This window comes from Leptonychotes weddellii, chromosome 8 (assembly GCF_054177405.1).
Source record: "Leptonychotes weddellii isolate Sample4059 chromosome 8, ASM5417740v2, whole genome shotgun sequence".
Taxonomy (NCBI): Eukaryota; Metazoa; Chordata; class Mammalia; order Carnivora; family Phocidae; genus Leptonychotes; species Leptonychotes weddellii.
The window spans coordinates 123932065-123957938 of record NC_138376.1 but is presented as its reverse complement, the minus strand read 5'-3'; the positions used below and the strand labels follow the sequence as shown (position 1 = coordinate 123957938).

The following is a 25874-nucleotide window of genomic DNA, read 5'->3' as shown; positions in this document are numbered from 1 at the left end:
TCTAGGAGCCCTTTTTACAACAGAGCCGGCTGGGTTTTTAAACACATTTAACTTTTTAAAGGGTGTCTAGCCTTTCTTTTCAACCTTTTGACAAATGTAAAATGTCTTACTCTACTGTAAAAATATCTGAAGTTGCCAAGTAAAGAACCAACATGACAAAACAAAATCGAAGGCAATTCTTGGACACGCACACTTTATCTTCTGCTTCACCCCCACTGCACAACCTCGGGTTGAAACCAAGTTTTGGTTTTCAGGTGTTCATCTGGAACTGAGGTGACTTTCTCCTACAGTGAAATGCTCGTCTCACACACACTGTTCAATCATTTTGACGACTGCGTATCAAGACACAGACAGACCGGGCTTCTGCTTTCAAATCGGGGATTTCAACGGAAGGGTTTCTTCATGAAAATTCTAACGTCCCTCCTTTGAAGAAGCTGAACACGGAACACTGACGGAAAGCAATTACCTTGAACGTAGTATTTGGTTTTGTCAGAAGTTCCAACTTTCCTACTGAAGTGTTGGTCGTTTGGTTTAACCTGGCATATGTTGGCCCCCGAGCATGCCGGATTTCTGGAGCTTGTGATGGAGGAAAGCTGGATTTCATACAGGTACTTGTCCCCATTTGTTCTCATGTCCCCAGAGGCACTGAACAGCCTGAAGAGACAGAAAAGATGGCAGTGACTCTAGTCCTTCCAGAAACCCATTTACGAGGGACTCAAACACCCGGGAACCCCAGGGCTGCAGGCCACGGCCCTTCTCCGGCTCTGCCGGCCTGGGAGCCCGTGAGGACGCCCGAGGGCACCAACTTCCACCCCATCGTCTTCCTGCGTCCCCAGCCTGCACTCTGAGTGGTGTCCCGCTCTGGGCTCACCCCAGCCTGCCCTGGGTGCGGCCAGCAGCTCTGGCCGGTCCCTGAGGTCCGGCAGCCGACCCCCGAGATTATCAGGAAGGGGAGGAGGAGGGGAGACTTTATTTTTACACTCAAGAGAATTCACCATCTTTGGTGTTAAAACTTCATGGTTGAGTAATGCTTTCCCTCGGTTTAAGCAAAATATGACAACCACCTAGAAACAGTAACTAAAACACACTGCCTATTTATCATCTTGCAGCCCCCCCGCCCCATTAGGGAAAGGTCTAAATTGCTGGCTTCATTTTGAATACATTTCAGTGCTCGAAAGGAAAATGTTCCACTTACTTAAAATAAATATCTCCGAGGCTGAAGCTCTTGCCGTTTATAGGGTTGGTGATGGTGCCGTTCACCATCTGCACCTCCTGCGGCTTCACAGCACAAGCAGCCCGGGAGTCCCAGCTGAAGTAGTACGTGCAGCTGTCGATGTCGAACCTGGAGGGAGCGAGCGAGGACCGCGGTCACAGCCAGCCGGGCTCGGGGCGGCGCGGGGCCGCGGCCGCACGGAGCCTCTTGCGCCTGGAAGCCTGGCTTTCAGGGCTCCATGCGGGCCGAGCCCTGGGTCCCCACGGAAGCCCCCCCACCGCCGAGCCCTCGCTACCCCCACAGTGGGCACTGGCCACTCTGGCTGGAATGGCTGTTACTGACTTTTCTCAACAGTGTAATAGGGAAGGTGATGGTCTAGCACATCAGCAATGTGAAAAAGCAGGCAAACTGTTCAACACAGTTTCGCTTTGTTTTGCTTTTAATTAAGAAACTGTGCGACATCTAGGGGCGCCTGGGTGGCTCAGTCAGTTGAGCATCTGCCTTCGGCTCAGGTCATGATCCCGGTGTCCTGGGATGGAGCCCTGTGTCAGACTCTGCTCAGTGGGGAGTCTGCTTCTCCCAGCCCCCGCCCCTCTCTCTCTCTCTCTCTCAAATAAATAAAATCTTCAAAAAAAAAAAAAAAAGAAAAACAGTGCAACATCTAAAAGCTGGAAAAATTTGCTCCCAAATTTTTGAACTTTATTTTATAAGCTTTTCTGACTCCTACATTGATTTAAATCCTCAGACAATTCCCAGGTCTCCCCAGAAATTCCAGCCCAGCTTCTGGAAGAATCACTGGTTGGGAAACAGCACTCGTATGCTCCCTCTGTTGGCCAAACTCCTCCTAGCACTAGATGCAGAGTTGCCTAGAAAATTCTAGGGTGACCCAAGAGCACCCCAGGTGCCAGCCCCACCTGCTTGGGGGGGGTCTCAGGCTGCTTGAACAGCTGGCCTTGGGTGGCACCAACCGCTGCCCCTTTGGTTCTACAATGATGTCGAAGGCAGAGGCCGGTGAAACATCACTTGACATTGTCGCTTTAGCCAAGTGACCGTGTATCCGGCCCCTTTTCCAGGAAATCCCTCCCTGTGCGGAGCAGCCCCGCACACTCTAGATCAATTAACAGGCCCGGCCCCCTCACCAGGCCCCAAGTCTCAGTGGCTGCACAAACACCCTCTCCCTGCACACCCGTCCGCACACCTGAAATGAAAACCGGGGGGGAGAGATGCTGGTGAGCCCCCAGTCCCTGCTCTCCACAGCTCCCTGTGCAGGCCCCAACCCTCTTACCTCATGAATGAAGGTCTGCCCACGGTCTTCGCACAGGTCAACTCTATGACGGCAGATGCCGTCTTATTCTCCCCACACTGATAACCTTTTGAATAAGTTACGATGACTTTGTCATCTGAAACACACGAAGGATGGATTTGTGGTTATAAAAAAAGCTTCGGCGTCAGAATGTTAAAAGCCAAGACAGAACAAATGTTCGGCTCTCTCAAGACTCCTAAGTCTTCAGTCTTGGGTTCTCAGCATGCCAAGCTTGGTGACCGCCTCCAGGTCCGTACCACACCTTGCACGGCTGGGGAAGACCTGGGTTCCAATCCCAGCCCCTCCTGCTCACCAGCTGCCTGACTCGGGGCTGCTGAGCATCTGAGCCTGTCGCCTCACCTGTGCGGGAGGAATACCGCCCAGAGCGTCTGCCACGAGCCCGGCACGATGGGCACACAGAGAACCTCGCCTAACGGCAGCTGTCACAGCTGCTCCAGTTTTTAGGATTCCAGGGTCATTTTAGGTGCTTTCCCAACACATCCTCTCCCCCCCCCCCACCCCGCTCGGAACATCCCAGGAGTAACAGGGCAGGAGCTAGACCTCCAAACTACAAAGAGAAAAACCAAAAGCAGAACAACTCTGGATTTCTCAGGTCTCCCAGCTCTGCATCCAACTTTTCCACTTCCAAAAATATCACAGAGAAGAGACAGCTAAGACCCTGACCTGCAGGGTCTAAGAGGTGAGCACTTGCTCACAGTGGCCACTTGGGAGCCAGTGTGGCGGCCAGCTCAACGCTGCTGCCGCTTCCAGCTGCTGTGTGTGGCCGCCCGGAGCCGTCCTGGGGGAGCCCAAGCCCACGCTGGCTCAGCGGCACAGGGCGGGGGCCTCGGGAGCAGCGCCCACCCTGCAGCCCCCGACTCTCACACCCCCGAGACCCGGGGGGGCAGGGGGGACACAGGCCTTGGTACCAGCTTCCCACCTGTTCTTCCCGGGACACAGGCCAAGGCGTAGGGGACTGCTCTGCCAAAGGCCCAGGCCCTCAGCCCTGCCCAAATTCAAAGCTGTACCGGATAAATTACATATCAGGCTCCTGTGCAAAATTTTGGAAGACAGAATTCTACTGCTTTAAAGAGAAATTCTTAAACTGCCGGGGCATGGGAAACAAACCAACGCAGGTCTTACTGTAGACACCCTCCACTCCCGGGCAATACACTCGACCTTCCCCAGCTCGTTGCCCAACCTGGGACATGGACTCTAACCCCAAGCCCACCCCCACAGAGCTGTGAGGATTGCACAGGCCAAAAGCACAGCTGTAGATAAACGTGACTTCCTGGAACAGACAGTCCATCTCTCCACCCCACATGGCTGCAGCCCTTCCTGAGCATGTGGGTCACGGTGTCTGTCCTTGGACAGCCGTCCTGTTGGGGCCGAGGAGTAAGGCCCCGGGTGCGTTGGGGACCCTGCTAGCCGAACCTTCCGTGAGGCCTTCACCCTGCAAACCTCTTTCAGCTGGCTGTGGGCAGCCGGGGGAAGGGCTGATCCAGTATCTGTACACAACCACGAGACTGCAGAGCAGAGAGCCACCCTCACCCCTCGTCGTGAGCCGTGTGGGAACAGCGGTGGATGGCGGGCTGGGAGGCCGCTCCAGGCGACCCTACCATCTGGTGCGCCTCTCATCCACAGTGACAGTGGTCCCTCGGAATTCCCTGTCTCCCTTCCAAGAGCTCAAGCAGACTCAAGTCACCCGTGGTTTAATCAGGACAACTCGGGGACCCCACTCTACTCCAACAAGGTAAAGGTGTTTTTCTTTACTGGTTCCTCCGAACATATCCCAGTTATTCCTATCTAAGAAAGACCTACCTTTTAAATAATGAAAGACAGGGGCGCCTTGGTGACTCAGTAGGTTAAGTGTCTGACTCTAGATTTCGGTTCAGGTCGTGATCTCAGAGTCGTGAGATGGAGCCCCGCGTCGGGCTCTGCACTGGGCATGGAGCCTGCTAAAGATTCTCTTTCTCCTTCTCCCTCTCCCCATCCCTGCCAAGCTCGTGCTCTCCCGTACTCTCGCTCTCTCTCAAATATAGAATCTTTCACTCAACAACCCATTGCAACATGAATTTTCTACTAACACTATTAAAAAGAGCTTCAGTATTTTCTTAATTGTTAAGACATTACAAAAACATACCCCTGAATTATCTTTACCAAGTTCTTGCGTAACTGTTCAGCTTTCCTGAATAAATGCTGGTACATATAACATGCAGACTCCGGCACTCAATCCAGAGCTGGAGCAAGGATTCAGAGGAATCTTAACCACTGTGACCCTCTCAGGGTAGAAGTACGTTTCCAGGAGAGATGACCCCCCTACATACACCTGCTAGGACCTGCCATCTCTGGGAATACAAAGTGGTACTTACTCTAATGTTCCAGGAATTACCAAAATGCTTGAGAAACAGTCATAAGGAATGGTATCTGGCGGTTTCAGCTCAAGCCAGTGCTGACCCTCCTGGCCATGAGGACGCCCTCACCTTCCCAACTGCGATGCAACACCGTAAGCATGCACAACAAGGACCCAGGGCCTTACCTAAGACGTCCAGCCTCTGTGTGTGAACAAGCCCCAAGACCTGGACGACACCAGATGCACTCTTTTTGCAAATGCTGGCTCTGTCAGAGCAGTCGAGAGGCCCTTTATATATTTTCTGGCAGAGATTTATATAGTACCTGTGAAACAACACAGAGAAGTGGAGGAGCAGGGTGCAAGGCCAGTCTGCCCTGCGCACTGGGGTGCAGCTCTCTGCCCCTCCCTTTCAGAAACAGGAACCATGCTGGTCCCCAAGTGCCCCACGGCACCTCAGAACGCAGCACCAAAACAGATTTTCCAGTAAAGGCCCCGGGAGTGGCTGCTTCCTGAAAAAGGGGGCATGGCACCCAGGCAGGTGGGGGTGAACCCTGAGACGGTGTGGTTTAGGAGGGCTGCTGGGTTGGGATCTGCAGCGGCTCCAATCCCAGCGAGCTGCTGACCTTAGGACCGAAGGCCTCCAAGTGCACACCCCCACCACACGCTGAGGCCTTCCTGGTCTGAGGGCCCCTGGCAGAGACATGGAGCGGCCGCCACAGGCCACAAATCTCAGACCCACACAGCCCACGGGGTGGGTGCCAAAGAGCTGAGAAAATCAACGCACCCCCCCACACACACACACTCAGCAGCAGACAGAAGCCCCTCACAAGCACAACACTCATCGAGACTCATTCTATCGCATGCGGATCGCCAGCTCCTGGTTCCAAAGGCTCCCTTTCTGTCCAGCTCTGCCTTCAAACCCAGCCCCGGGCACCAGGTCTGGCACCGTGAGGGGCTCTCGAGCCACCCAAGCACCGGCTTTACGTGGCAGCCCCAGCTCTGCAGGGACATGGAAGCGGACCGCCAAGAGCCCACCACCATCAGGCCCGAGAAGGACACGGCTGGCACGTGGTGATAGGTACTCACGAGTCTCCTTCATGGACAAAGAACCAAGACCCGGTGAGTGAAGACAACAGCCGTAAGTCGTAGGTTTTGTGCTTCTGGATGAATTTGCACTCCATCTTCTTTGGAGGGCAGACAACTTTTGTTTTCCACTCAAATGTCACCTCACAGCCACGAACTTCACTGAAGACCTGTGGCCTCCCGATATCAGCCTCCTCGTCGCACTTGAAGATAATTGCAGACATCCGGTGGCTGTTTGCTGGGGAGCAGCATGCAGAAAACTCAGACGGCAGCCTGGCCCCCCGCCGGCCCCTCACGTTCCCCCCACCCGCCCGCTCCGCTGCGCTCAGCGCCTCCACCCGCCACTGCCCCCGCACCCCCGCCAGAGCTGCGCCGTCTCCTTCACGTGTCCCCCGGCCCGAAACAGACCAAGGCCCCCCCAGGGCCCTGTGTCTGCCTCCTCCTGTGCTTAATGACCCCACGGCACTAGCTCAATCCCCCGTGGACGGTATCCAACATTTGGTCACATGTGAATGAGGATAAGAAATAAAAACAGCAACAGGTACCTGTAATTACCTAAAACGTGAGTGCTGTCCACCAGACCAGGAGAAAGGTCCTATCATAATAAGCCTCAAAACAAAACTATAATAGGCCCCTGCAAATTTAACACTTAGAATTTCTTTATACCCTCTCGCTCCCTGAGCATTTACAAGAATTAAGTCGTTTTTTGTGTATCTCCTCATCACGTCCCTCGAGCACTCACGCCCGTTTGTGCCGCCCGTGAGCGGCCCGGCTCAGCCTGAAGCCCCAGCCCTGCCCCATGCCCGCCGCACGGCTGAGAGCCGGCGGGTGAGCCCACCGCTCTTCTGCCGACGCAGGCCCGTGACCAGCAGGACTCCGCACAGGCGCGAGCGGCCGTCAGCAGCGCCGGCACGAGGACACCCACCGCCCGGGTTAGAGAAGGGGCCCCGCTGACCACCTGGCACCGGCCTGTCAGCCCTGTCCTACTTCAGCCTAGGTACCCAGTCACGTGACACATCCCATGAGCCATTTGAGATGTCCTCTCTTTATGCAAAACAAGCGTGACATGGAAAAACGACATGCGACAGGATTAACTCGGACAGCCACAGAGGTCTGAGCACGAAGCCAGCCTGGGGAGGACGCCGGCCAAGCGGCAGCCCGAGCCCGACGCGTGCTCCGCTACGTACAGTGTCTGCAGAAGCCCCACTCGCGGTCTCTGTCGTAGTTGGCCGTGGTGGAGCACCAGAGCCTCGCCCTGCCCTCCAGAACACACTCCTCGTAGCTCTTCCCATTGAATATGAAGGGGAACACACAGGGGTCACCCTCCTCAGTTTCTGGAAAAAAGAACATCATCCGCGTGACCCTGATTACCAGCACCTCAGCTGTGCTTTCGCTGCCGCGCACGATCACCTGGGAACGCTCCCAAGGACCCCTTATGTTTATGAAAGCCACCACCCTAAGCCGACATCAGGACCGCTGGCCTCTGCGTCCCAACATGACAAGAGGCTCACAGACCAGCATGAGCCCGAGGCCAGAGCACTCACACTCAGGGCTGTGTGGGTGGAACGCCATGTGGTCCGAGCCAGGTGTCCGCATTCACAGCATCCGGAGCTCCATGCCTCAGTTTCCTCCCGTGGCCGGGTCTAACACCACACTCCCCACAACATAAAACACACCCTGCTACAAAGATTTACCTGGAGGACAATTATCTCCGTTGGCATAACTTAAAATGACAGCTTCATCCTGGTGCCTGTAATCCAGTCTCATCGATGCCAGCCGCCCAAAAGATGCCCCCTTGTTCCTGGAAAGCAGGCAGACACCGCCGTCCTTACAGCCTCCTTCATCCAGGCCTGCCGCCGCGGTGCATACCCCTACACTGTAGGTGCGTGAGTCTCGAGTCACCTGGACAGACAAGAACACGCGTGGGCGTCAGTGGGTCTTCAGGTGGGGAGAGCCGTCGCTCGTGCCGGAAAGCAGGGGCTGCCTGCGGGCTGTGCACGGCTGCCTCAGTGCTCCCTTCCTCCTCTCCACTCCTGACCTTCCTCCAGAGGGCAATGCCTGACCCACCGTCTGGGCACTTCCCTCCGTCCACCCCCAGGCCCCTGGCGGGGAGCCGGCTGTCAGACCTCGGGCTGCTCCTCCACCTTCCTGAAGCCCGGGTTCCCCACCTGTGACGCAGGAGTGCTGAGGACAGAGCTGATGAGCGGCAAGCAGACACAGCATCGCTGAGCACGTACGTCGCCTTCCTTGCTGTCCCCACCCTCTGCAGGCTCACACCTGCAGCACACCAGTCCCACCTGTGCAAGGTCTCTATCACAGGAGCCAGGGCACGGGCCTCGGGGCTCACTACTCCCCAGCTACCATCCCCTGGGAGGTGCTGGGATCTGGTGGCATGGTCCAAGGTGCGTAACTCAGTAACATCTAGATCACAGGCCCCCAGGTGGAGGGTCCCCAAACCCCAGTGACTCAAGATGCCCACGGCCTCATCGATATCACAAACAGCCCATGACACACAGGCCAGATAAGCTCCCCCCCAACACACACACAAATGTATCTCAAGTCAGAGGAACATCCTAGCTGCCTCTATCCATTACCTCTGTGGTCAGCAAAAGAGCTGCATCTGCATCTTGAAGTCAGGCTGGCAGGAGACACAAGGGAATGACTCACAGCCTCTTCTGGGTGTACCAGACCTGGCCCTGCCCTTATGGGATACACGGTGGTCACATGCACGTCCCCAAGCAGACTCCTGACCTCCGTTGTATCATTTAATCCTCACAAAGCCCTATGGAGCTAAACTCTGAGCCGTGGCGCACAACTCAGGCGTTAGCTGGGCCTTGTTCGCTACACAGTCTAGAATCCCCAACAAGTTGATCCTGTGTGTCCAGGGCGGAGACTAAGCCCATTACCCCTCCGTGCACTGTGCCTCAGTGGTCACATGTGCCCCATCACCTACAACACAAGAAGGTATCACAAAGAACCCGGGCCGCTGTGCCCCCAAGATCAGCGGGCTCCAGCTGAGCAGCATTACCTTGAAAGTGCTTTTGGAAAGGCTGGACAGGTTAAAGCTGTAATGCAGCTGCTCGTCCGTCAGGGAGCAGCCGTCCACCTTCACTTCGTCTGGACAGACCAGTGGGGTCTCCCACCCAAACACAAAGTCGCAGTCACTGGTCCTCAGCAGCATGGGAGCTCCCTGTTCAAAAGAAAACCCACATGGGTCAAGTACAGCATCCTCACACAGCTCTCCTCCCCCAGCTGGCACCAGAGAGACCCCCGCTTCCGGGGCTGTGGCCGTGGCTGGGAGGCTGCCAGGTGCTCTGGGTGACCCGCAGTGGCCCCCCTCCAGGAAGGAGGGGCAGGGGCACCACCCTGCAAGGAACCAGGATGGCCCTGCCCACATACCTGGAGCCTCTCGCGACCTCCAGGACGTGGCCCTGCGTTTAGACAAAGTCCCCATGTCCACACTACCAGTTCTTTAAACGTGAGCAGGGTATGAAAGTGAGGCCCTGCCAAGGCAGAGGAGGGAGCCGAGCACTCTGGGACGCTCGCCGGGAGTGTCTCCACCCCGCTGCTACAAACTGAGGCCACCCCGGACGAGGCCCACACACCACTCGGCCAGACTGCACGCAGGCCACGGAGCCCGCACCAGCATGCTTATGCCCCCCTTGCTCAGCAACAGCACAGACGGGCAGCTGGTCAGGAATTTCATTTTTAGTTGCTGCTGAGAATCGGTTTTTCTATAAACTTCAGTGGAAAAGTATTCCCACTAAAGGTAAAAACCACAGGGGCAGAAAATCTCTTTAAAATCTTTCCAACCTTGAGCGCACACTTCGTGTGAGGTGCCCGGTATCTGAAAGCCAGTGAACACTGCTCACTTTGAACAAGACACTGCTGCCCCGAGACTCCGGCCCACCCGTGGACGGCCCACCATGTGGGGTTAGCCGTTTCCCAGCTAGGCCGTTACACGCTCTCCATGTGGGAGGCTGAGATAACCGGCGCTCCTCGGGAGGTGGGTCTTCAAAAGAACCCCTCTGAAGAGTGAACTACTGAACGTGGCAGCCTTTCTACAGATTAAGCCACGCTGCCTTAGGCTGTGTGTGCCGATGGCCGCCGGGTGGACAAACTGCACAAACATGCAGACACACACCCAGAGATAAAAGGAGTTCGCTGATCACAGCTCTGCCCCCCTGGTAACTCAGGATTATCCTGAGGGCCAACGGACTATCTGTGAACAGGGACGTGTCCAAGGGCCCTGAGGTGGGGTGAGCCACTAGATGGGGAGGGCCCAGGCAGCGATGGTCTGTGTCTTCCCCTGTCCCTCCTCTCCCCAGGCTGCTGCCACGTCACTTCCCACCACTGCCGGGCAGCTAGAGCTCCCTTTCCCTGACAGACCTGCTACAGGCCAACAAACCAGAAAGTCAGCCTAGGGAATCCACAAGACACATTCTAGAACCGAAACCCGTTACCTGAGCTCCTAGGGCCAGATGAGCCTTACAGTTCATCATCTTCAGGATTTTAAGAGGCACATATTTCTATCACCTCTCTCTCTCTCTCTCACGCACGCACACCCACACACACCCACACCCACACAGTCCTACAGTCAAGCACACTCATGTTTCTGTAGCCAAATGTATGAATATTCTTATCAAGTGGGACAAATACCATGAGTAGCCTCCATCACTCATGTCAGAGGACTGAGTTTTCAGAGTGTTACAGATTTCAGAAGCATAGACTCCGCGCTGTGAAGCTGGGCTGCTTGGAGCAAAGAGCTCGCCAGCTGAGAAGGGGGAGTCCCGGCGGCCACTGCAGAGCTGCATGAGTCAGGTACGGCACCCAGCACCTCTGAGTCCCTGTGAAATGGGGACCACAACCTACCCATTCATCTCCTATTCACAGAGAGAACGTATGCAGAAACTCTGTGGAACAGAATGACACTCATGATGGAAGCCATGTTATTTTTAAATGCACTTAAAACAGAAGTCGATAACCTCCTTAGAAGGAACATACGCAACTCTGTTAGAGCTATTTTGATTCCGGAGAGGCCTTCTTTTGTTCGCTAACTTCTAAATTTTGGGTTATATCCTGAACAATGATAGCTGCCAAAAGTCTGAGTTACCAATAAGAATAAAATCACTAATGCTATAGTTTCAAAAAAGGAAAAAGCTGACACTTCTATACATTGGTACACATTGAAAACTACTCCTATGCTTAAGTGTTTCACGTTTTTAAATTACAGCAAGCCTCGCCGTGCAAAGTCCGCCCCATTAATTCAGTGTGGGCTTACTCATTGTTAAATTAATGGTTTTAGGGGCACCTGGGTGACTCAATCAGTTAAGCATCTACCTTCGGCTCAGGTCATGATCCCAAGGTCCTGGGATCAGGCCCCGCATCAGGCTCCCTGCTCAGTGGGGGGCCTGCTTCCCCCTCCCCCCCGAGCCCTCCCCCGCTTATGTGCATGCTCACTCTCTCTCGTGCTCTCAAATAAATAAAATCTTTAAAAAAAATTAATGGTTTTAAATTATTCAATGCACCACTGACACACCATATGATTGCATCCATTTTCAATACGGGCATCCTTACGCCTGAAGCATGCTTTCTGAGCCTGCAGCTCTGGCTCACTAAACCAGGCTTCAGCCCCCAGACTGTGAACAGGTGCACACTTACCATGCTCACACCTCTCCTACAGTGAAATGCGATCAGTGAGGTGTAGTTGAAATGCTTGTCCGCTAAGCAAGGAGTACTACTTTCAAAATTCAAGTAAACTTCATTAGCTATGGGGTTGAGTATTGGAGGTCCTGTGACTCGGCCAATATCCTAAACAAAGAAAAAAGCAAACAGCATTTCAGGAAATTGCTCCTTGGGTTGGCGAACACAGGCTGATACAGAACTGCAACAACAATACCTCATCTGTTTTGAAAATGAGTAGCATCTAAAGAAACTAGGTTAAGAGCAACTCACTTGACAAGTCTTGACAATAAAAGCTGCTACTCAGAAAGTTCAGTTTGTCAGCAGTCATCAGTTTCGATCCTACGATTTCTAACAATAGGATTCTATTTCCAATCATGGTGAATTTTCAAAGATTCCAGGCAATAGGTCTCTGTCCAGGAGTATCAAGAATGCTGCATGGTCCCCTATCACCTGATGGTGAGCGGTGGCAGGAGCCCACAGATCTGCCCCCACGCCGGCCCGCCTCCTCACACCCAGCACTGCCCCGGGATTGCTCGGTTTCCTTGGCAGTGCCCTTCAGTACATCCTTGGGAGGGCACAGGCTTATTTCCCATGACGTTTTATTGCTCAGCACAGCATCTGACGCACACTGGCTGCTCAGTAAATATTTCTGAGCAAATAAACCCAAGAACGAAGGAAAGACGAATGGTCAGAAGTGGTGTATGTGTGCATGAGTGAGCCACGGGGCTTTCGTTCATCACCATGGGGCATGTTCAGGCTATGATGACTCAACACCTACTCCAAGCAGGAAACTGGCTACCGTTTTTAAAATCTGAAAAAGGATAGCCAGGCAGGAAAATACAGCAGATCTGACCTATCAGAAAGGTACTCACATCCAGGGTCCCAACCTGCACGGTCAGAGAGGACGGCACTGAAGAGCTTCCTACTAAGTTGTGGTTCACCCAGGCCCTTGGCTCCTCATGGAGGTAGGACTTTGTGAGACTCATATCATGGCCAATTTCCCCACCCGCTCCCATTTCTCTACACCGATGCTGCAGATAATACCCATTTTTAAAAGGACATCTCCAGGCACACCTGGGTGGCTCAGTCAATTAAGCATCTGCCTTCAGTTCAGGTCATTATCCCAGGGTCCTGGGATCGGGCCTCAAGTCAGGCTCCCTGCACAGCAGGGAGTCTGCTTCTCCCTCTCTGCCCCTCCCCCCGACTCATGCATACTACAAGCATGCTCGCTCTCTAATAAAATCTTAAAAAAAAAAAAAAAAGGACATCTCCATATCTTATGACAGGACTGCGTAAAGCCTACAGATAGAAATACAGAAATAGACCCTTTTGAGATGCATCTCAATAAAGCACAGCAAAGATTTGATAAAACATAAAGATAACTCATGAAGACAATTTTCAAAGAGCCAAAGCTGTACTAAAAAGAGCTAGGAGTCCCAAACTTTTAAGGCAGAGTATCCAGCAATTAGCAGATCTGCTCTTGCCCCGAAGGACTCATTTACCAAAGAAAGTGATTGTATCTCCCAAGCACTTTCTTTACCCAAGACATGCATTTCAAAAAAAGAAATCAAGTTCTTATCAGTTCTTTCTTGCCACTTTACATATAAGTTTCCTGATCAGAGTCAACCTTAAGAATCCTAACAGGACACCCTATTCACACGTGTTCATGTTTTCTTCCACAACTCAGAGACCTCCTGGTCGCCATCATTAGCTGATGGCTCAATGCACAAATCCTTAACGTTAATCTTCCCCAACTGGACCCAGGACACACACAGTCCCAGATCCTTTCACCTTCCTATCTGCTTGAGTAACCCTCCACTGAAAGCAAGAAACACAACATGACAGTTGTTAAAAATCTTGCAAAACTTGTTTCTGCCTTGTGTTTCCCATACTTACTATGGGGGGACCGTCGACAGGAACCTTGCACACAGCCGCTCCGGCGGGACAAGGCACCCCGTGCATCGGGTTCAGCGGCTGGCAGATGTTGATGTAGAAGTCAGGGCCGGTGTCCGAAGTGTCATCCTCACTCTCGTCATATGCCTCATAGCCCCCCGTGCGGTGGATGAGGGGGGACAGGTCAATAATGGAGCTTCCGTTCCTCACAGAGCACTCCGTCTGTTAGACAGGGAGGACCTCGCTGGAGTCCACAGTAACATTCTCCTCATCACCACTAAGTCACCCCAGGAATTTAAAAGCAGCACAAAAAAAGCACGAAAGATGGAACAACATCCCCCAAATACTTGGGCACTTAGACCTACTCATTGTTGGGACCATCGCGGGTGGCTAAGCCATTCTGGGTACCCTCTGGCGGGGGGGGGGGGCGGGGAGTGGCGGCCGACAGTGACCTGCAGGAAAGCTGGTGCGGGAACCAGGGCCCACCCGGGCATCAGGCAGGCATTTCTCAGAGGCCACACAGGCCCCAGACTCACCACCTGCTCGCAGGCCAGAGGCGTGTGCCAGGAAAAGAAGAGCGTGCATGTCTGCTTGTCGAGAGAGATGAGCATGGGCCTGTTGGTGGGCCCGGCCTCAGGCCTGCACACGAAGCTGATCACACTCTTGTAGGTCAGGCCGGATTTGGACGGACAGGGGGATCCATCCTCATACACCAGCTGTAGGACCTGATCCACATAGGTCAGCCTCTTGTTTGCCTTGCCCACACTGATCCTGGTCTGCCCGAAGCAGGCCCCTGTACCAAACGTGAAGGGAGAGGAAAAGCACAATTATGGACTCAGGTGACCAGCTTTCTGAGGACTGCTTTCTGCAAATCCAGAGCTAACACTTGTCATTCTGAGCGTCCAGTGAGGTCTCGGCAAGTGTCCTGCATCTACCATTTCATCACGTAGCCACGGGTTTCCCCCCCATGAGCGGAATGTTACAGCAGAGGTGATGGATCTTCAGTTCTACTCCTCTCTTTTGCCACAGGAATGCGGAGGCTGGGGACAGCCCTGGGGACGGGAGACCCAGGCGTGGCGGTGGTCATGCACTTACCCACGCCGGGGGAGCAGTTTTCATTGTCGTCACAGACACTGATGTACACAAGCCCCTTCTCGCTGTATGCGGCCGTGTGTCCAGCTCTGCCGCTTAAAGAGCTCAGATCAAACAGGTGTCCTGCAAGGGGGGAAGGGGCGGACACACAGTGACACCAGCATGCTCACCCACGGACCACGCTGGCCATTGGGACTTCTGACTTCCTGCCGTGGGTCCGCCACTTGCCTTGTTCACTGACCTGGCCCTAAAAATGCTCCTGGCCAGCTAAACTACATAATGAGGCTAGAGACTGCAAGTTTATATGATGGCTCATCTTTCCTAAGACAGTGGCTCATAGCGTCCTCCTCCTCCCGGGGCTGGGCCACAACAGGGCCACGAGGGCCCTGGTGGGATTCAGGAGGGCCTGATGGCATCCCTCCCATGGCCAAGGGATACCAGCCGCAGCCTGCTGGGTCCCCAGCACGGACGGCAGTCGAGGCCTCCCCGCTGCCCCCACAGGACCACTGGACCACGGACACAGACTCTACGCAACTCTGCAAGCCTACAGCTGGTGTGACGGGCACACTCGGAAGCAGGAGTTATGGGCAGCAAGACTCGCAGGGAGATGGATCAATCTCTTCCCCACCGAAGGAGAAGTCCTAGCAAACAAAACTGGGTAGAGCAAGAGAGGACGCCAACATGCACACACGTGGACAGAATGCTACTGCCAAGGGAGTCTTGCTCCCCAGCTTCAAGTTAGGTCCCTCATTATGGGGGGGCTGGTGACTAGCAGTGTCCTCACTATGGGGGGGCTGGTGACTGGCAGCGTCCTCACTGTGGGGGGGGCTGGTGACTGGCAGCGTCCTCACCTGTGGCAGGGTTGGTGACTTGGCAGTTGTCGTGCACATTGCTCCTCACAGGACAGGCAGCTGGTGTGGGCCAGGAGAAGGTGTACTCACAGTCTTCCACCGCACTGATGAACATGGGCCTGGAATTCTATGAGCAAAGGACAGAGTGTTGCCAACAGGGCACAATTTCTACGAAACGTCAGCTTCCATCAAGTGGGAGCCTCTCTGCAATACCACGTGGAATTTTTGTCAGTGTGTTTATGGACTGAGGGCACACTTAGAAAAGCAAAAGGTCAAGATCTTCCTGGGATTGCACTAGGGCCTTAACATATGCAAGGTGAGGCAGACTCAGAGCCAGAAATCCACTTGGGGCATCATGGAGATCTTTCTACAGCTACAGCTAGGGAAAGACAGGCAGGGGACAGGGTGAGGAAGTGGCTCAAAGGCTCTGGTGAGTCAGGAAAGAGGAAATAGCTGGTAACACTCTAAAAGCAAAGGAACTCAGATCTGTTATTATAGACAAAACAAAAAGCCCCACCCAGAGAACTCGTCATTTACTCCACGATCCTCCACTTGCACGAGCTACACGCGCTCCGTCCCCACGCTTCCTGTCCACCACGGAGCTGCTAAGACTGGTTCAGCAGTACACTCCTTTGCAGATAAACCCCTGGCAGCTTTGCCAGCCTCCTGGGCAACCCACGTGCAGAGCCCCTCACACATCACCCTCGTGTTTCCTCCCACATGTCCATCAGCTCTTTCTTCCTCTACCATGAGCCTCTGGCCAGTTACGGAGCTGAGAGGGTCTATCGGGGCCCAGGTGTCCAGGCCCCAGCAGCTCCTGTCTAGGCTAAGCCTCTGTACAGCTTCCCGAGGAGGAAGGCCCAGCTGCTACTCCTGCCAAGAGGGCAGACCTCAGGCTCCCAGAGCTCCTCCTACCACTGCTGGCCAAACACAGCTGGAGACAGTGGGCGCTCCAGCCTAGAACACTGAGTGGGCTGGTCCAGCTTGACTTTATTCCTAAAATTAGTTACAACCCTAATTTTTAATAGCACATGGGGCTTCACCTTCATCTCACACGTGGAGATGTTCCTGTGGGGACAAACAGTCCAGAGAGACCATTAATTCAGTCCCACACCTGCTTAGCTACACCCACCAACCCCTTAGAGAGAGGCATGGAGCACAGAAATGAGACCAGCCCCCATGGACCGTGCACCAACCATACACTGGCAGTGATGCCCGGCACCTCCTACTTCCTCTCTCTACACCTCACAGCGATTTGGCAAGACGGGAACAGCTCGTGTTATTCACGGGTACACAGCTTAGCACAGTTAAGTAACCAAGCTAGGAAATAAAGAGCAGCCCTGAACCTGGTCTGTCTAACCTTCTGCTTCTCCCAAGCTGCATCCGTGAAGGCAAAGGGCAGGTTGTCAAATACTGGTTTGCTCTACAGCCTTGGGGGGCATCTGCAGGGGACCAAACTTTAAGGAGAACCAACCAGTTCTGAGACTAGAAATGCAGGTCAGACACCCCAGGAGCCAGAGAAGAGAGGTAGGTGCCCACGAGCCAAAGGGCTGAGGCAGGACTGCCAGCACCCGCAGTCACGCCACGGAGTCCCGAGCATCGCATCCTCCACTCAGATCCCAGGGCAAGTAAGACCGTCTCACTGGCCCCGCAATCCGAACGGGCCCAGAGCTACCCGCCGGGGGCTGAGGAAGCGCTGTCACTTACGACTTGGCTCTCGCTACAGGTGAAGCGGATGGTGGTTGACTTTTTCCGAATCTGGTCTGGACACAAGTCACCATCGGCGTACTTCAGGACAGTGGCGCCATCTCTCCACTGTGGCCCCTCCCTCACCCTGCCGAGGTTCACAGGCTTGGAGCTGCCCAAGAGACACGCGGCTGCTTCCGGAGGGCACGGCTCTGTGAGAGGAGACATGGCTGTTGCCTTTGCCGATTTTCCAGTCCAGAATTTATCTGGTAAGTAATGTCAGACATGCTGTACGCTTCATTCTAATAGTCGCTCCAAAATATCTGCTATTTCTTTCGCATGAGATGACAATGATGCCACAGAACTTCTCAGTTAGTAGAGGCATGGGGTGCGGGGAGAATGCAAGGTTTCATAGACCGAATTATTTCTGAACCCCGAATGCGTTGAGACTAAAATACCTAGATAAGCCAACAGGACATTTTAAATGGCCCACATTCAAGTACCATCTTTAAGAGTTACCGAGAGGGGCGCCTGGGTGGCTCAGTTGGTTAAGCGACTGCCTTCGGCTCAGGTCATGATCCTGGAAGTCCCGGGATCGAGTCCCGCATCGGGCTCCTTGCTCGGCGGGGGTCTGCGTCTCCCTCTGACCCTCCCCCCTCTCATACTCTCTATCTCATTCTCTCTCAAATAAATAAATAAAATCTTTAAAAAAAAAAGAGTTACCGAGAACTCTGCCAATTTCCCAGTCCCCAAAATGTCTGTGCTATCTCTGCCCTGTGTAAAGAATTAGTCCCACCTCATGGATTAGGAACCATGCTGTCACTGATCTGCCCGGCACAGAAAGTGAGGGGAAGGGGGCCCACGGCCTCAAATGTAAAGGAGCACCCACCCACATTACTCTCAGTAAACACAGAGGGCATGCGTTCAATCTCTGCTTTGCTCTCTGTGTCTCCCACCCTGCTAAGAAATCACCTACCACCATGATTCCCTCCACCCACCTCCAACTCCTGTTCAAATAAGGTTACTGTGTTCCCAGCAGAGCCTTCAACAAAGACTTCTGCTAGACCATCCCAGGGATCAGTCATGAGACCCTTAAATAATTCCTCCTGCCGCTTCATGGCCAAAACACCTTCACAGAATCCTGTTCCTACTCAATCTTCTCCCAAACTGACTACAAGCCATCCGCCCAAGAGTCCTCTCTCACCGGAACCAGCCTGGGGAGACAGAGACTTGCAAACATTGATGAGATAGTGCTCGGTGGCTCCTGTCCTTGTGACGGCTTCCCAGTTGTCGCTATACCTTACCAGGGACGAGAGGTCGAAGGTGTTGCCAGCCTCGTCTCTGTAAGGAGGAGAACACTGCGGTTAGGCTCACTTGGACTCCGGATGGACACCGAGCACTGGAAAGGCTCAATATTTAAGGTGCGGTCTGTGCCTGACATCCTGAGCCTCAGGTCCCACCCAGGGACAGAACTTCAGACTGGACCTGGCCCACCACCTCCAGTCAGAATCAGAACCTGAGCTCAGGAAACTTTAAGACTTGGTTCAGCAAAATCATGTATTAATCCAAAAAAGAGCAAAGACCAGGCCTGCAAAGGAAGCGCTCCCCGTGCTCAGGCCCGTGAGAGGACAGGAGGGAACAGTGGGCTCCGTGGCGCGCTCACAGCACAGAGCACTCTCGGGAGCAACCACCTGCTGTCCAACCCTGAGACGGCCACTGAAATAAAAATGAACTGCTGTCGACATGTCTGCTCAGGCTGAAGTTTACTTACTACACAAATCCCACACACAACTGTTACTGAGGGCCAACCCCATAGCAGGTGCAGGGTCAATGGTGAGCAAGACCCACGTCTGTCCCCAGGAAGCACTAGGTCCAGGTGAAGACAGAGGCACAATCACAGACGCCACCCCATAAGGTCTCAGCAGGGAAGAGGAGAACGGAAAGCATTCATTCGTTCAAAAAATACGTGCTAAGCTGAGGGTATTATACTGAACCAAAAAGATACAAATCACCCATTTTATGAAATTTGCAGAAATTACCAGGAGAAGGAAAACACCATAAACAGGATATAAGTTTTTTTAAGTAGACAGTATGTCAGAGGGCGATTAAAGCTGAAGAGGAAAAAAATCTGGGGCTGGGTGGTGGGGGGAGGTTGAGATTTTAGACGTCGTGGTCAGAGAAAAACTTACCAACAAGATGACCTCACTGTACACGTTTTTGTACTCCCATGAAGTTATTACAATATGCATGTGTCAACTTCCATTTTAACTGATTATTCCATTTTTTACTTCATTAATTCTTTTAAAAACGGTAAATAAAAATATTTGGTAGGAAAAGCTTTACGTACAAAAATATAAGACTCTTTGTACACAAATCTCAGAAAGTGGAAGACAGTCTCAAATGGCAGTAAGAAAACAGTCAAGTCAATCAGGGCTATCTACTTGGAAGGATCGTTCACACCCACTAGAAATGAGAAATGAATTTGTTTCACATGGAAACGCTCATGGAGCGTTAGCTGGAAAAAGAAATGTTACAAAACAAATTATGATTCAACGTCACTAAACACGTAGATTCCTGAATGTATGCTTTTCCGTACATTACTAACACTTACAGAATTATTACTTTACCTAAATAAAAGGAGAGAACGCAATCAAACAGAACAGGAAGTAAGGAAAACGTGGAAGTGACTACTCTACTGTCCCCCAGGACTGAATGCTATAACCCTGCGATCCTTTTCAGGGTCGATCATCATACAGCGGAAGAGAGAGCATGTCCCTTAAACATTCAGAACCACAGATCAACCTCCAGGGATGGGACACAAGATGCCTATTTTGTAACAGTTCCAAGGGCAACTCTGTTGGCACTCCCACACAGGAAAGACCTCTCCCTTACCTCAAGAGCTGCCAGCCATCCAATTCCAGGAGCCACAGGCAACAGAGATCAAAAGAACCATCGACAGCCCCTAAAAACCTGCAGTCTGGGGGCCGCCTCCCCCACACCGTCTCCCACACCCCAGCCCCTCATCCTCTCCACGCCCTTCTTCACTGTGGTGTCCCCAGACATAAGCGGCGTGCGAGGGTGGGCGGAGGCCAGGTGACGTCCTGGTCACTCTACTCCACTTACACCTGTGAATCATGCAAGGTTTTCCGTTCCAACTCCAATCACCTCCCTATATGCATCTTAACACAAAATAGTCACCGAAACCCAAAGCTGTGAAGGATTTGGAAGTTAACCTAGTCCAACTGCTCATCTGAATATGACGGGACGAAGGTGGAGAGAAACCACCTCAGCTAACCTCCTGTCCCCCAACCACTAATCATTAAAGCAAAGCTGCGCCAAGTTCCCCCGACTGCGCAGAAGGTCAACAGACGGCATCCACTTACTTGAATGAGCACTCAGTCAGGTCAAAAGGCGCGCAGGCATGCTGCGTTCGCCACTCGAACAAGTAGGAGCAATCCGAAGTCTCCCTGAGAAATACCGGCTGGAGAAGGTAAGAGAGAGATACGTCAGAGGGAAAACTTCAGTTCGTTTCTTACCCTTTAGATCTTAGGAACAAATATAGTAAAGGATGGTTATGTTCATTAAAATCCAGACAAATCGATCAAGGTTTTGACGTATCTTCTGTAACTGGTACATTTAAACTAAGCTAACCAGAGCAGATCGAGCAGCAGGAATGCGGAGAAGCAGCTCCCGGCCAGGCAGACATCCGGGCGGGCTGGAAGCACACTCACCCTCTGGGTGCTCCGGTCGCAGTAGAAGAAGATGGTTGTGGAGCGCTGGTACACCTTATGGCAAGTGTCCCCCCCAGTGTAGTTCATCTTCAATAAGCCATTCTCATACGTCAGCTTCTGAGTGAGGAGACCTGTTCAGAAAGAACCTAATTAAAACAAGGATTGGTGCCGCCATGCTAACCCTAACAGGCACGTCACATCACGTACCCCAGATAAAGGGCTAGAAGAGGGGGTATGCCTGGCCCCCGGGCGCCGGAACCTGCTCCCTGCCGCACTGCACTGCGGGCGGAATAAAACCAGGCCTCCTCTCACCCAAGGTTACGACGTTCCAGACTCATGGTGGGAACAATGAGGAGCAGCCGCTCCCCAGCCTCCTCACCTAAGAGGATGGCCCCGAAGCATTGCCCATGCACTTGTCATGTCAGCTACTTTCTTTTTAAAAGTTCTTAAACTTAGGGGTGCCTGGGAGGCTCAGTCAGGTAAGTGTCCAGACTCTTGGTTTCGGCTCAGGTTGTGATCTCGGGGTTGTGGGATCGAGCCCCGAGCTCAAGGAGGAGTCTGCGTGAGCTCCTCTCTCTCTGCCTCTGCCCCTCCCCACTTGTGCTCGTGTGCTCTCTCGCTTTAAGAGTTCTTAAATGTAGTATCACTTGCCCAGCTGCTGAGACAGCATGATGACCAACAGCCTGCCCTGTAAGTTTATAGCCAAACCCTGTCCTAGATGCCTCCCCTCTGACTCAACTCTAGAAAGTACCACCTCAGAACACCCATTACTGGCTACTTCAGCATGTCCCTGGTTGCAGTAAAGAATCACTAACTGGAATTGCTAAAGAACAAACACAATAAGCTCTAACAACATCTGTCAGCATGCATCTACTTAAGAAAATCAAGTGAAATCAGAAGCATCGTTAATATTTCACCAGAACAAAGCTTTTTTCCTACTCCAGAAAGAAGTCATCCTTCAGTATAACACCTTAATACATAGTTCCATTCTTGCACAAGAGCAGAAGAAAAACCCACGGTACCTGCCACTTTTTGAAATCCCTCGGGTCCCCGCTTCTCCTGACACGATGAGATCACCTTGGACCTGTCGTTAGTGGAGCAGACCTCTGAGGACAGCTTGCCACAGACCCGGAAGTAGTAGGTGTATTCGCCGGCACTCACGACAGTGTCATTGACAGCCAGCGGCTTCAGGTCGTACAGGTTGCCGTGCCTCGGGTCCTTCACCTCACAGTTGTCTCCTTCAAGGACACACAGACACGAAGGGCAACTGCGAGCCTACCGACACTCACACCGTCGGGCAAAAAACAGTCTTCCAATTTTTAATCAGATGAGTACAGTCTTAAAATAAGCATTAAACGCTATTTCCACGTTATCTCAATGTGCTTCTACACAAAGTACAAACCGCCTATCAGATAGCCTTCTAGAAAAGCCGAGGTCAGAGGGTAAAGATCCACTGGACCAATCAAAACCCCAAGTTAAGATTCTTAAATGTGAGAAGGCGCTAGCCCAGCATCGCTCCAGGCAGGTAAGGAGGGTGTCACCGACAAAATTAGCTGTGCACTGGAGTCAAAACCCAAGGTAAGAAATTATCCCCCCGCCATTACGACTGGGTTTTGCATTTAGGATGCTGTTTGGAGCCTCTGCTACTTCATCCGTTTACAACTATTAGTGGGCTGGGCCCCAGGTCTTACCTTCCACTCTGATGACGGGACAGGCTTCCACCGTTCTCCAGACAAACACATACTCACAATCATCCAGAAGCTGAAATGTTGGGGATCCCTAGAATAGAAACCAAATATTTATGTTTTTGCCTTTTTTAAAAAGTCAGTCAAAAAGATAGCCACAATTAATATCCAACTTTCGATCTCCACGAGGAAAAACACAGAGCACTTATTAAACATGTGAGACCTAGAGGAAAATCTAGTCAAATGCTACCAAAGGATGAAAACGCAGGCAGGACTAAACTCAGAGAGAAGACTGAGAGACTGAAGGGAAGTGGGAAATGAAAGCAGTTCATCAACTCACGCACCGAGGTCTGAGCGCACTCGAGCGTGATCCTGGTGGAGAAGCGCTGGTTTCCGCACTTGTCACCGTTGACATAGACAATACTCAGGGAGCCGTTCTCGGCAGCCTGGGGGCTGATCTGCACCACGCCCAGGTTCCAGCTGTTGTCTTCTGACACCAGGCAGGACCCCACCGCGCTGCCTGCAAGAGATGGGAGCTCGTCTGGGGCAGGGGACAGGAGAAAGGCAGATGGAACTCAAGTCAAATGCTCTCAACTCACCGTGGCATCTGGGAATATAAGGGAGGGGATTGCAAACACTCAGATAGAAAGTTCTCTTTCTTCCATCAGCCGAGGTGTCCACAGCAGTCCAGGGCTTCCTGACTCTGCTTAAGCCACTCAGGTCATACTCATTTCCAGCGACGTCTGAAATACACGGAAACACTCCAGCTAGCCCTGCTTTCTGGTTAGCATTAGAGCACCACCTTTTTCACCCTGACCAAAGACCCATGATGCACGAACTTGACGTTGGTTATGAAGGAATCAGGAGATCCACAGGAAGCTCAGAGGCTTTTCCTACAGACACGTACACTCGCTCTGCCCTCGAAGCTGCCCTTCACAACAAGCACCACTGATGTGGAGGGGCAGAGCCATCTGCAGAGCACGAGGCATCCTGGGACACTGTTCAGCGTCCGGGTGCGCCTTACAGAGCTTTACATCCTTTCTTTTAGGTCCTCAAATAAGATCTGATATTTCTTTCCCCTGAGTTTTCTTCTGTTCTTAGGCAGCTTCTGATTCCAAAATATAGATTAAAACCCTGAATTATATAACCACATTCTCTTCAAGAGAAACCTCTCAAGTGTAAGGATCAAAGAAGCACATAACACAAATATGCTGCCTATAAAACAAAGCACACCACACGCTCACACGCACGCATACATACACTCACATGCACACGCTCACACATGCGCATATATACACATACGCGCGTATACACACACACGCACACCCTCGACCGGCCTCCTCAGCCCGGGCCTCTCGGCCTTACCCGTGACCTGGCAATCCACAGGAGAGGGGACGCAGGCCAGTGCAGTCTCAAACTCAAAGAAAGTGTTTCGGATTCCCAGGCCAGAGTCAATGTCCTGATGCAGGAATTTGGTGGTTCCCGGGTAAAAGTCATCGTTGCAAACAAAGCGGATGATAAAGGCGTCAGCGGTCCCTGGGAACAAGGAGGCCAGACTTGAAGCAGAGCAGCCGTCCCGACACATCCCAGAGCAGCGGCTGCCACTGGGGACAAACCGCAAAGCCCCCGTTAGAAGGACGACACCACCGCCCTGGGTCTGTTTCACGGGGCCCGACGGGAACGGCCGAGCGGCCACCCTCAGCGCAGTAGTGACCCACACAGCCATGGGCTCACAGGGTGAGCCGAACGTCCTCCGTCCTGGTATTCCAGAAAACAGGCAAACGCAGCATCCATTCCTCAACCCAAACACTAGCTAACGTCACTGGCTTGTTGGACAATACTTAGTTCCTCGTACACACAGAAGTGAAAGACTCAGAAAAACCCTCGCCCCCCCCAGGAGCTCACGTCCCAGTACGGCGGCCCCCACACTGAGCCTATGACATGCAGTCTAGGGCACACAGAACAGCGAGAAGTGCAAGGAAGGAAAATGCAGCAGGCCCAGGCCAAGGAAACCCCAACGTGGTGCGGGTTTTAGATGCGGTGGCCGGCCCCGCCGAGAAAGGGACATCTGGGCGGATAGCTGAGAAAGAAGAAAGGGGCCACGGGGCCATCCTGAGGGAAGAGCAAAATGGGCAGAGGCAAGAGCGAGGACACAGGCTCAGGACGGGAGGGCGGATGAGAGGGGGCCCGGACGGGTTCAGAAGCAGGAGGTGAGCAGGATGGAACGCGGAGTGGGAGATCGTGTTGCCCCAACCACCGTGACAGCACTGGCCTCTACTCCAGGTGCACATGGCTGGGAGTGACGTGCTCTGAACACAGAATACTGGGGGGCGGGGGGAGCACAAGCAGGAAGACCACCGAAGGGCTGCTGCAGCCAGGGCCAGCAGCGGCAGGCCACCAAGGACCCAGAGCAGTCCACGGAGGCGGCAGGTAAGGCCATCGACCCCGCCCAGTCCGGGAGGGAACTGAAGCAAAGAGGTTTAGTAACCAGCCTGAGGTCACAAAGCTTTACGTCCAAGAACCACCTGAGGGGCCCAGTGTTAGGAGGCTGGGGGACGGGGCAGGCAGAGGGAGAGCCCACAGCGCGACCCGCCAGCTACAGGACCGCACGTCAGGGGCCTGGCAGGGCACACAGGGCGATTCGGGAGTGTAGCGCCGCGGCCCCAGGGCAGGAGCGCAGGTCGTTCACGGTCCGTGCTCAGAAGGTTCACAGTCACGGGGCCACCAGGACACTTGTTAGCTGCAACACGACGTGGTTCTGAGCTCACCTGTGGCCGGGGAAAGAGGCCCTTTGTAGGTCAGAGTTATAAAGCCCTCAGTGGACAGCTGCAGGCTTTTCTCGAGTCCAACCAGCCTTTCTGGCTTCAGATTCTTTAGCTCCTCTGTCTGAATTTCCGCCTCACAGCCAGAGGCTGGTTTTCCATCGAAGGTCCCACAGACCGGCATTGTGCCACACACGTTAAACTGCAGGCCAGACACCAAGAACCATACACGTTAACTTGGGCCACATAACTCGCCACAAACAAGAGCCCTAGCAACTCAAACCCTGCCAGACTAACCAGACAGTGTTCAAGTTTCCACCTTACATGTTCAGGCAGTTAAAGTCTAAACTTAGTACATAATGCAACATTTAAAGTCCAAATGACAATGCCCATAAGTTGCTTCTAAGGAATAATAAACATGTTTATTTATATAGCCCTGTATCTGTAAATGCAAGAGATATGCTGCATATAACAATGCACCACCTATAACGGAGGGAATACGCATGGAGAATTTTACACCATTGTCAACGTGAGCGA

The 25874-nt window shown here is 53.0% G+C and overlaps 1 protein-coding gene across 1 annotated transcript in view; it reads right to left on the bottom strand.

Moving 5' to 3' along the window:
* Positions 1-25874, bottom strand: part of IGF2R (insulin like growth factor 2 receptor) — a 96831-nt gene that overhangs the window by 7488 nt on the left and 63469 nt on the right. Inside the window, exons 22-44 of the mRNA XM_081829265.1 lie at positions 25344-25539; positions 23941-24111; positions 23175-23318; positions 22920-23095; positions 22582-22669; positions 21913-22128; positions 20891-21021; positions 20543-20640; positions 18364-18500; positions 17181-17371; positions 15474-15600; positions 14626-14745; positions 14067-14323; positions 13534-13752; positions 11614-11763; positions 8981-9142; positions 7647-7854; positions 7140-7286; positions 5956-6190; positions 5056-5192; positions 2499-2613; positions 1196-1342; positions 467-654 (exon numbers count right to left, since the gene is read on the bottom strand). Coding sequence (XP_081685391.1) covers positions 467-654; positions 1196-1342; positions 2499-2613; positions 5056-5192; positions 5956-6190; positions 7140-7286; positions 7647-7854; positions 8981-9142; positions 11614-11763; positions 13534-13752; positions 14067-14323; positions 14626-14745; positions 15474-15600; positions 17181-17371; positions 18364-18500; positions 20543-20640; positions 20891-21021; positions 21913-22128; positions 22582-22669; positions 22920-23095; positions 23175-23318; positions 23941-24111; positions 25344-25539 — 3760 coding nt within the window. The remainder of the gene's footprint in view (positions 1-466; positions 655-1195; positions 1343-2498; positions 2614-5055; positions 5193-5955; positions 6191-7139; positions 7287-7646; positions 7855-8980; positions 9143-11613; positions 11764-13533; positions 13753-14066; positions 14324-14625; positions 14746-15473; positions 15601-17180; positions 17372-18363; positions 18501-20542; positions 20641-20890; positions 21022-21912; positions 22129-22581; positions 22670-22919; positions 23096-23174; positions 23319-23940; positions 24112-25343; positions 25540-25874) is intronic.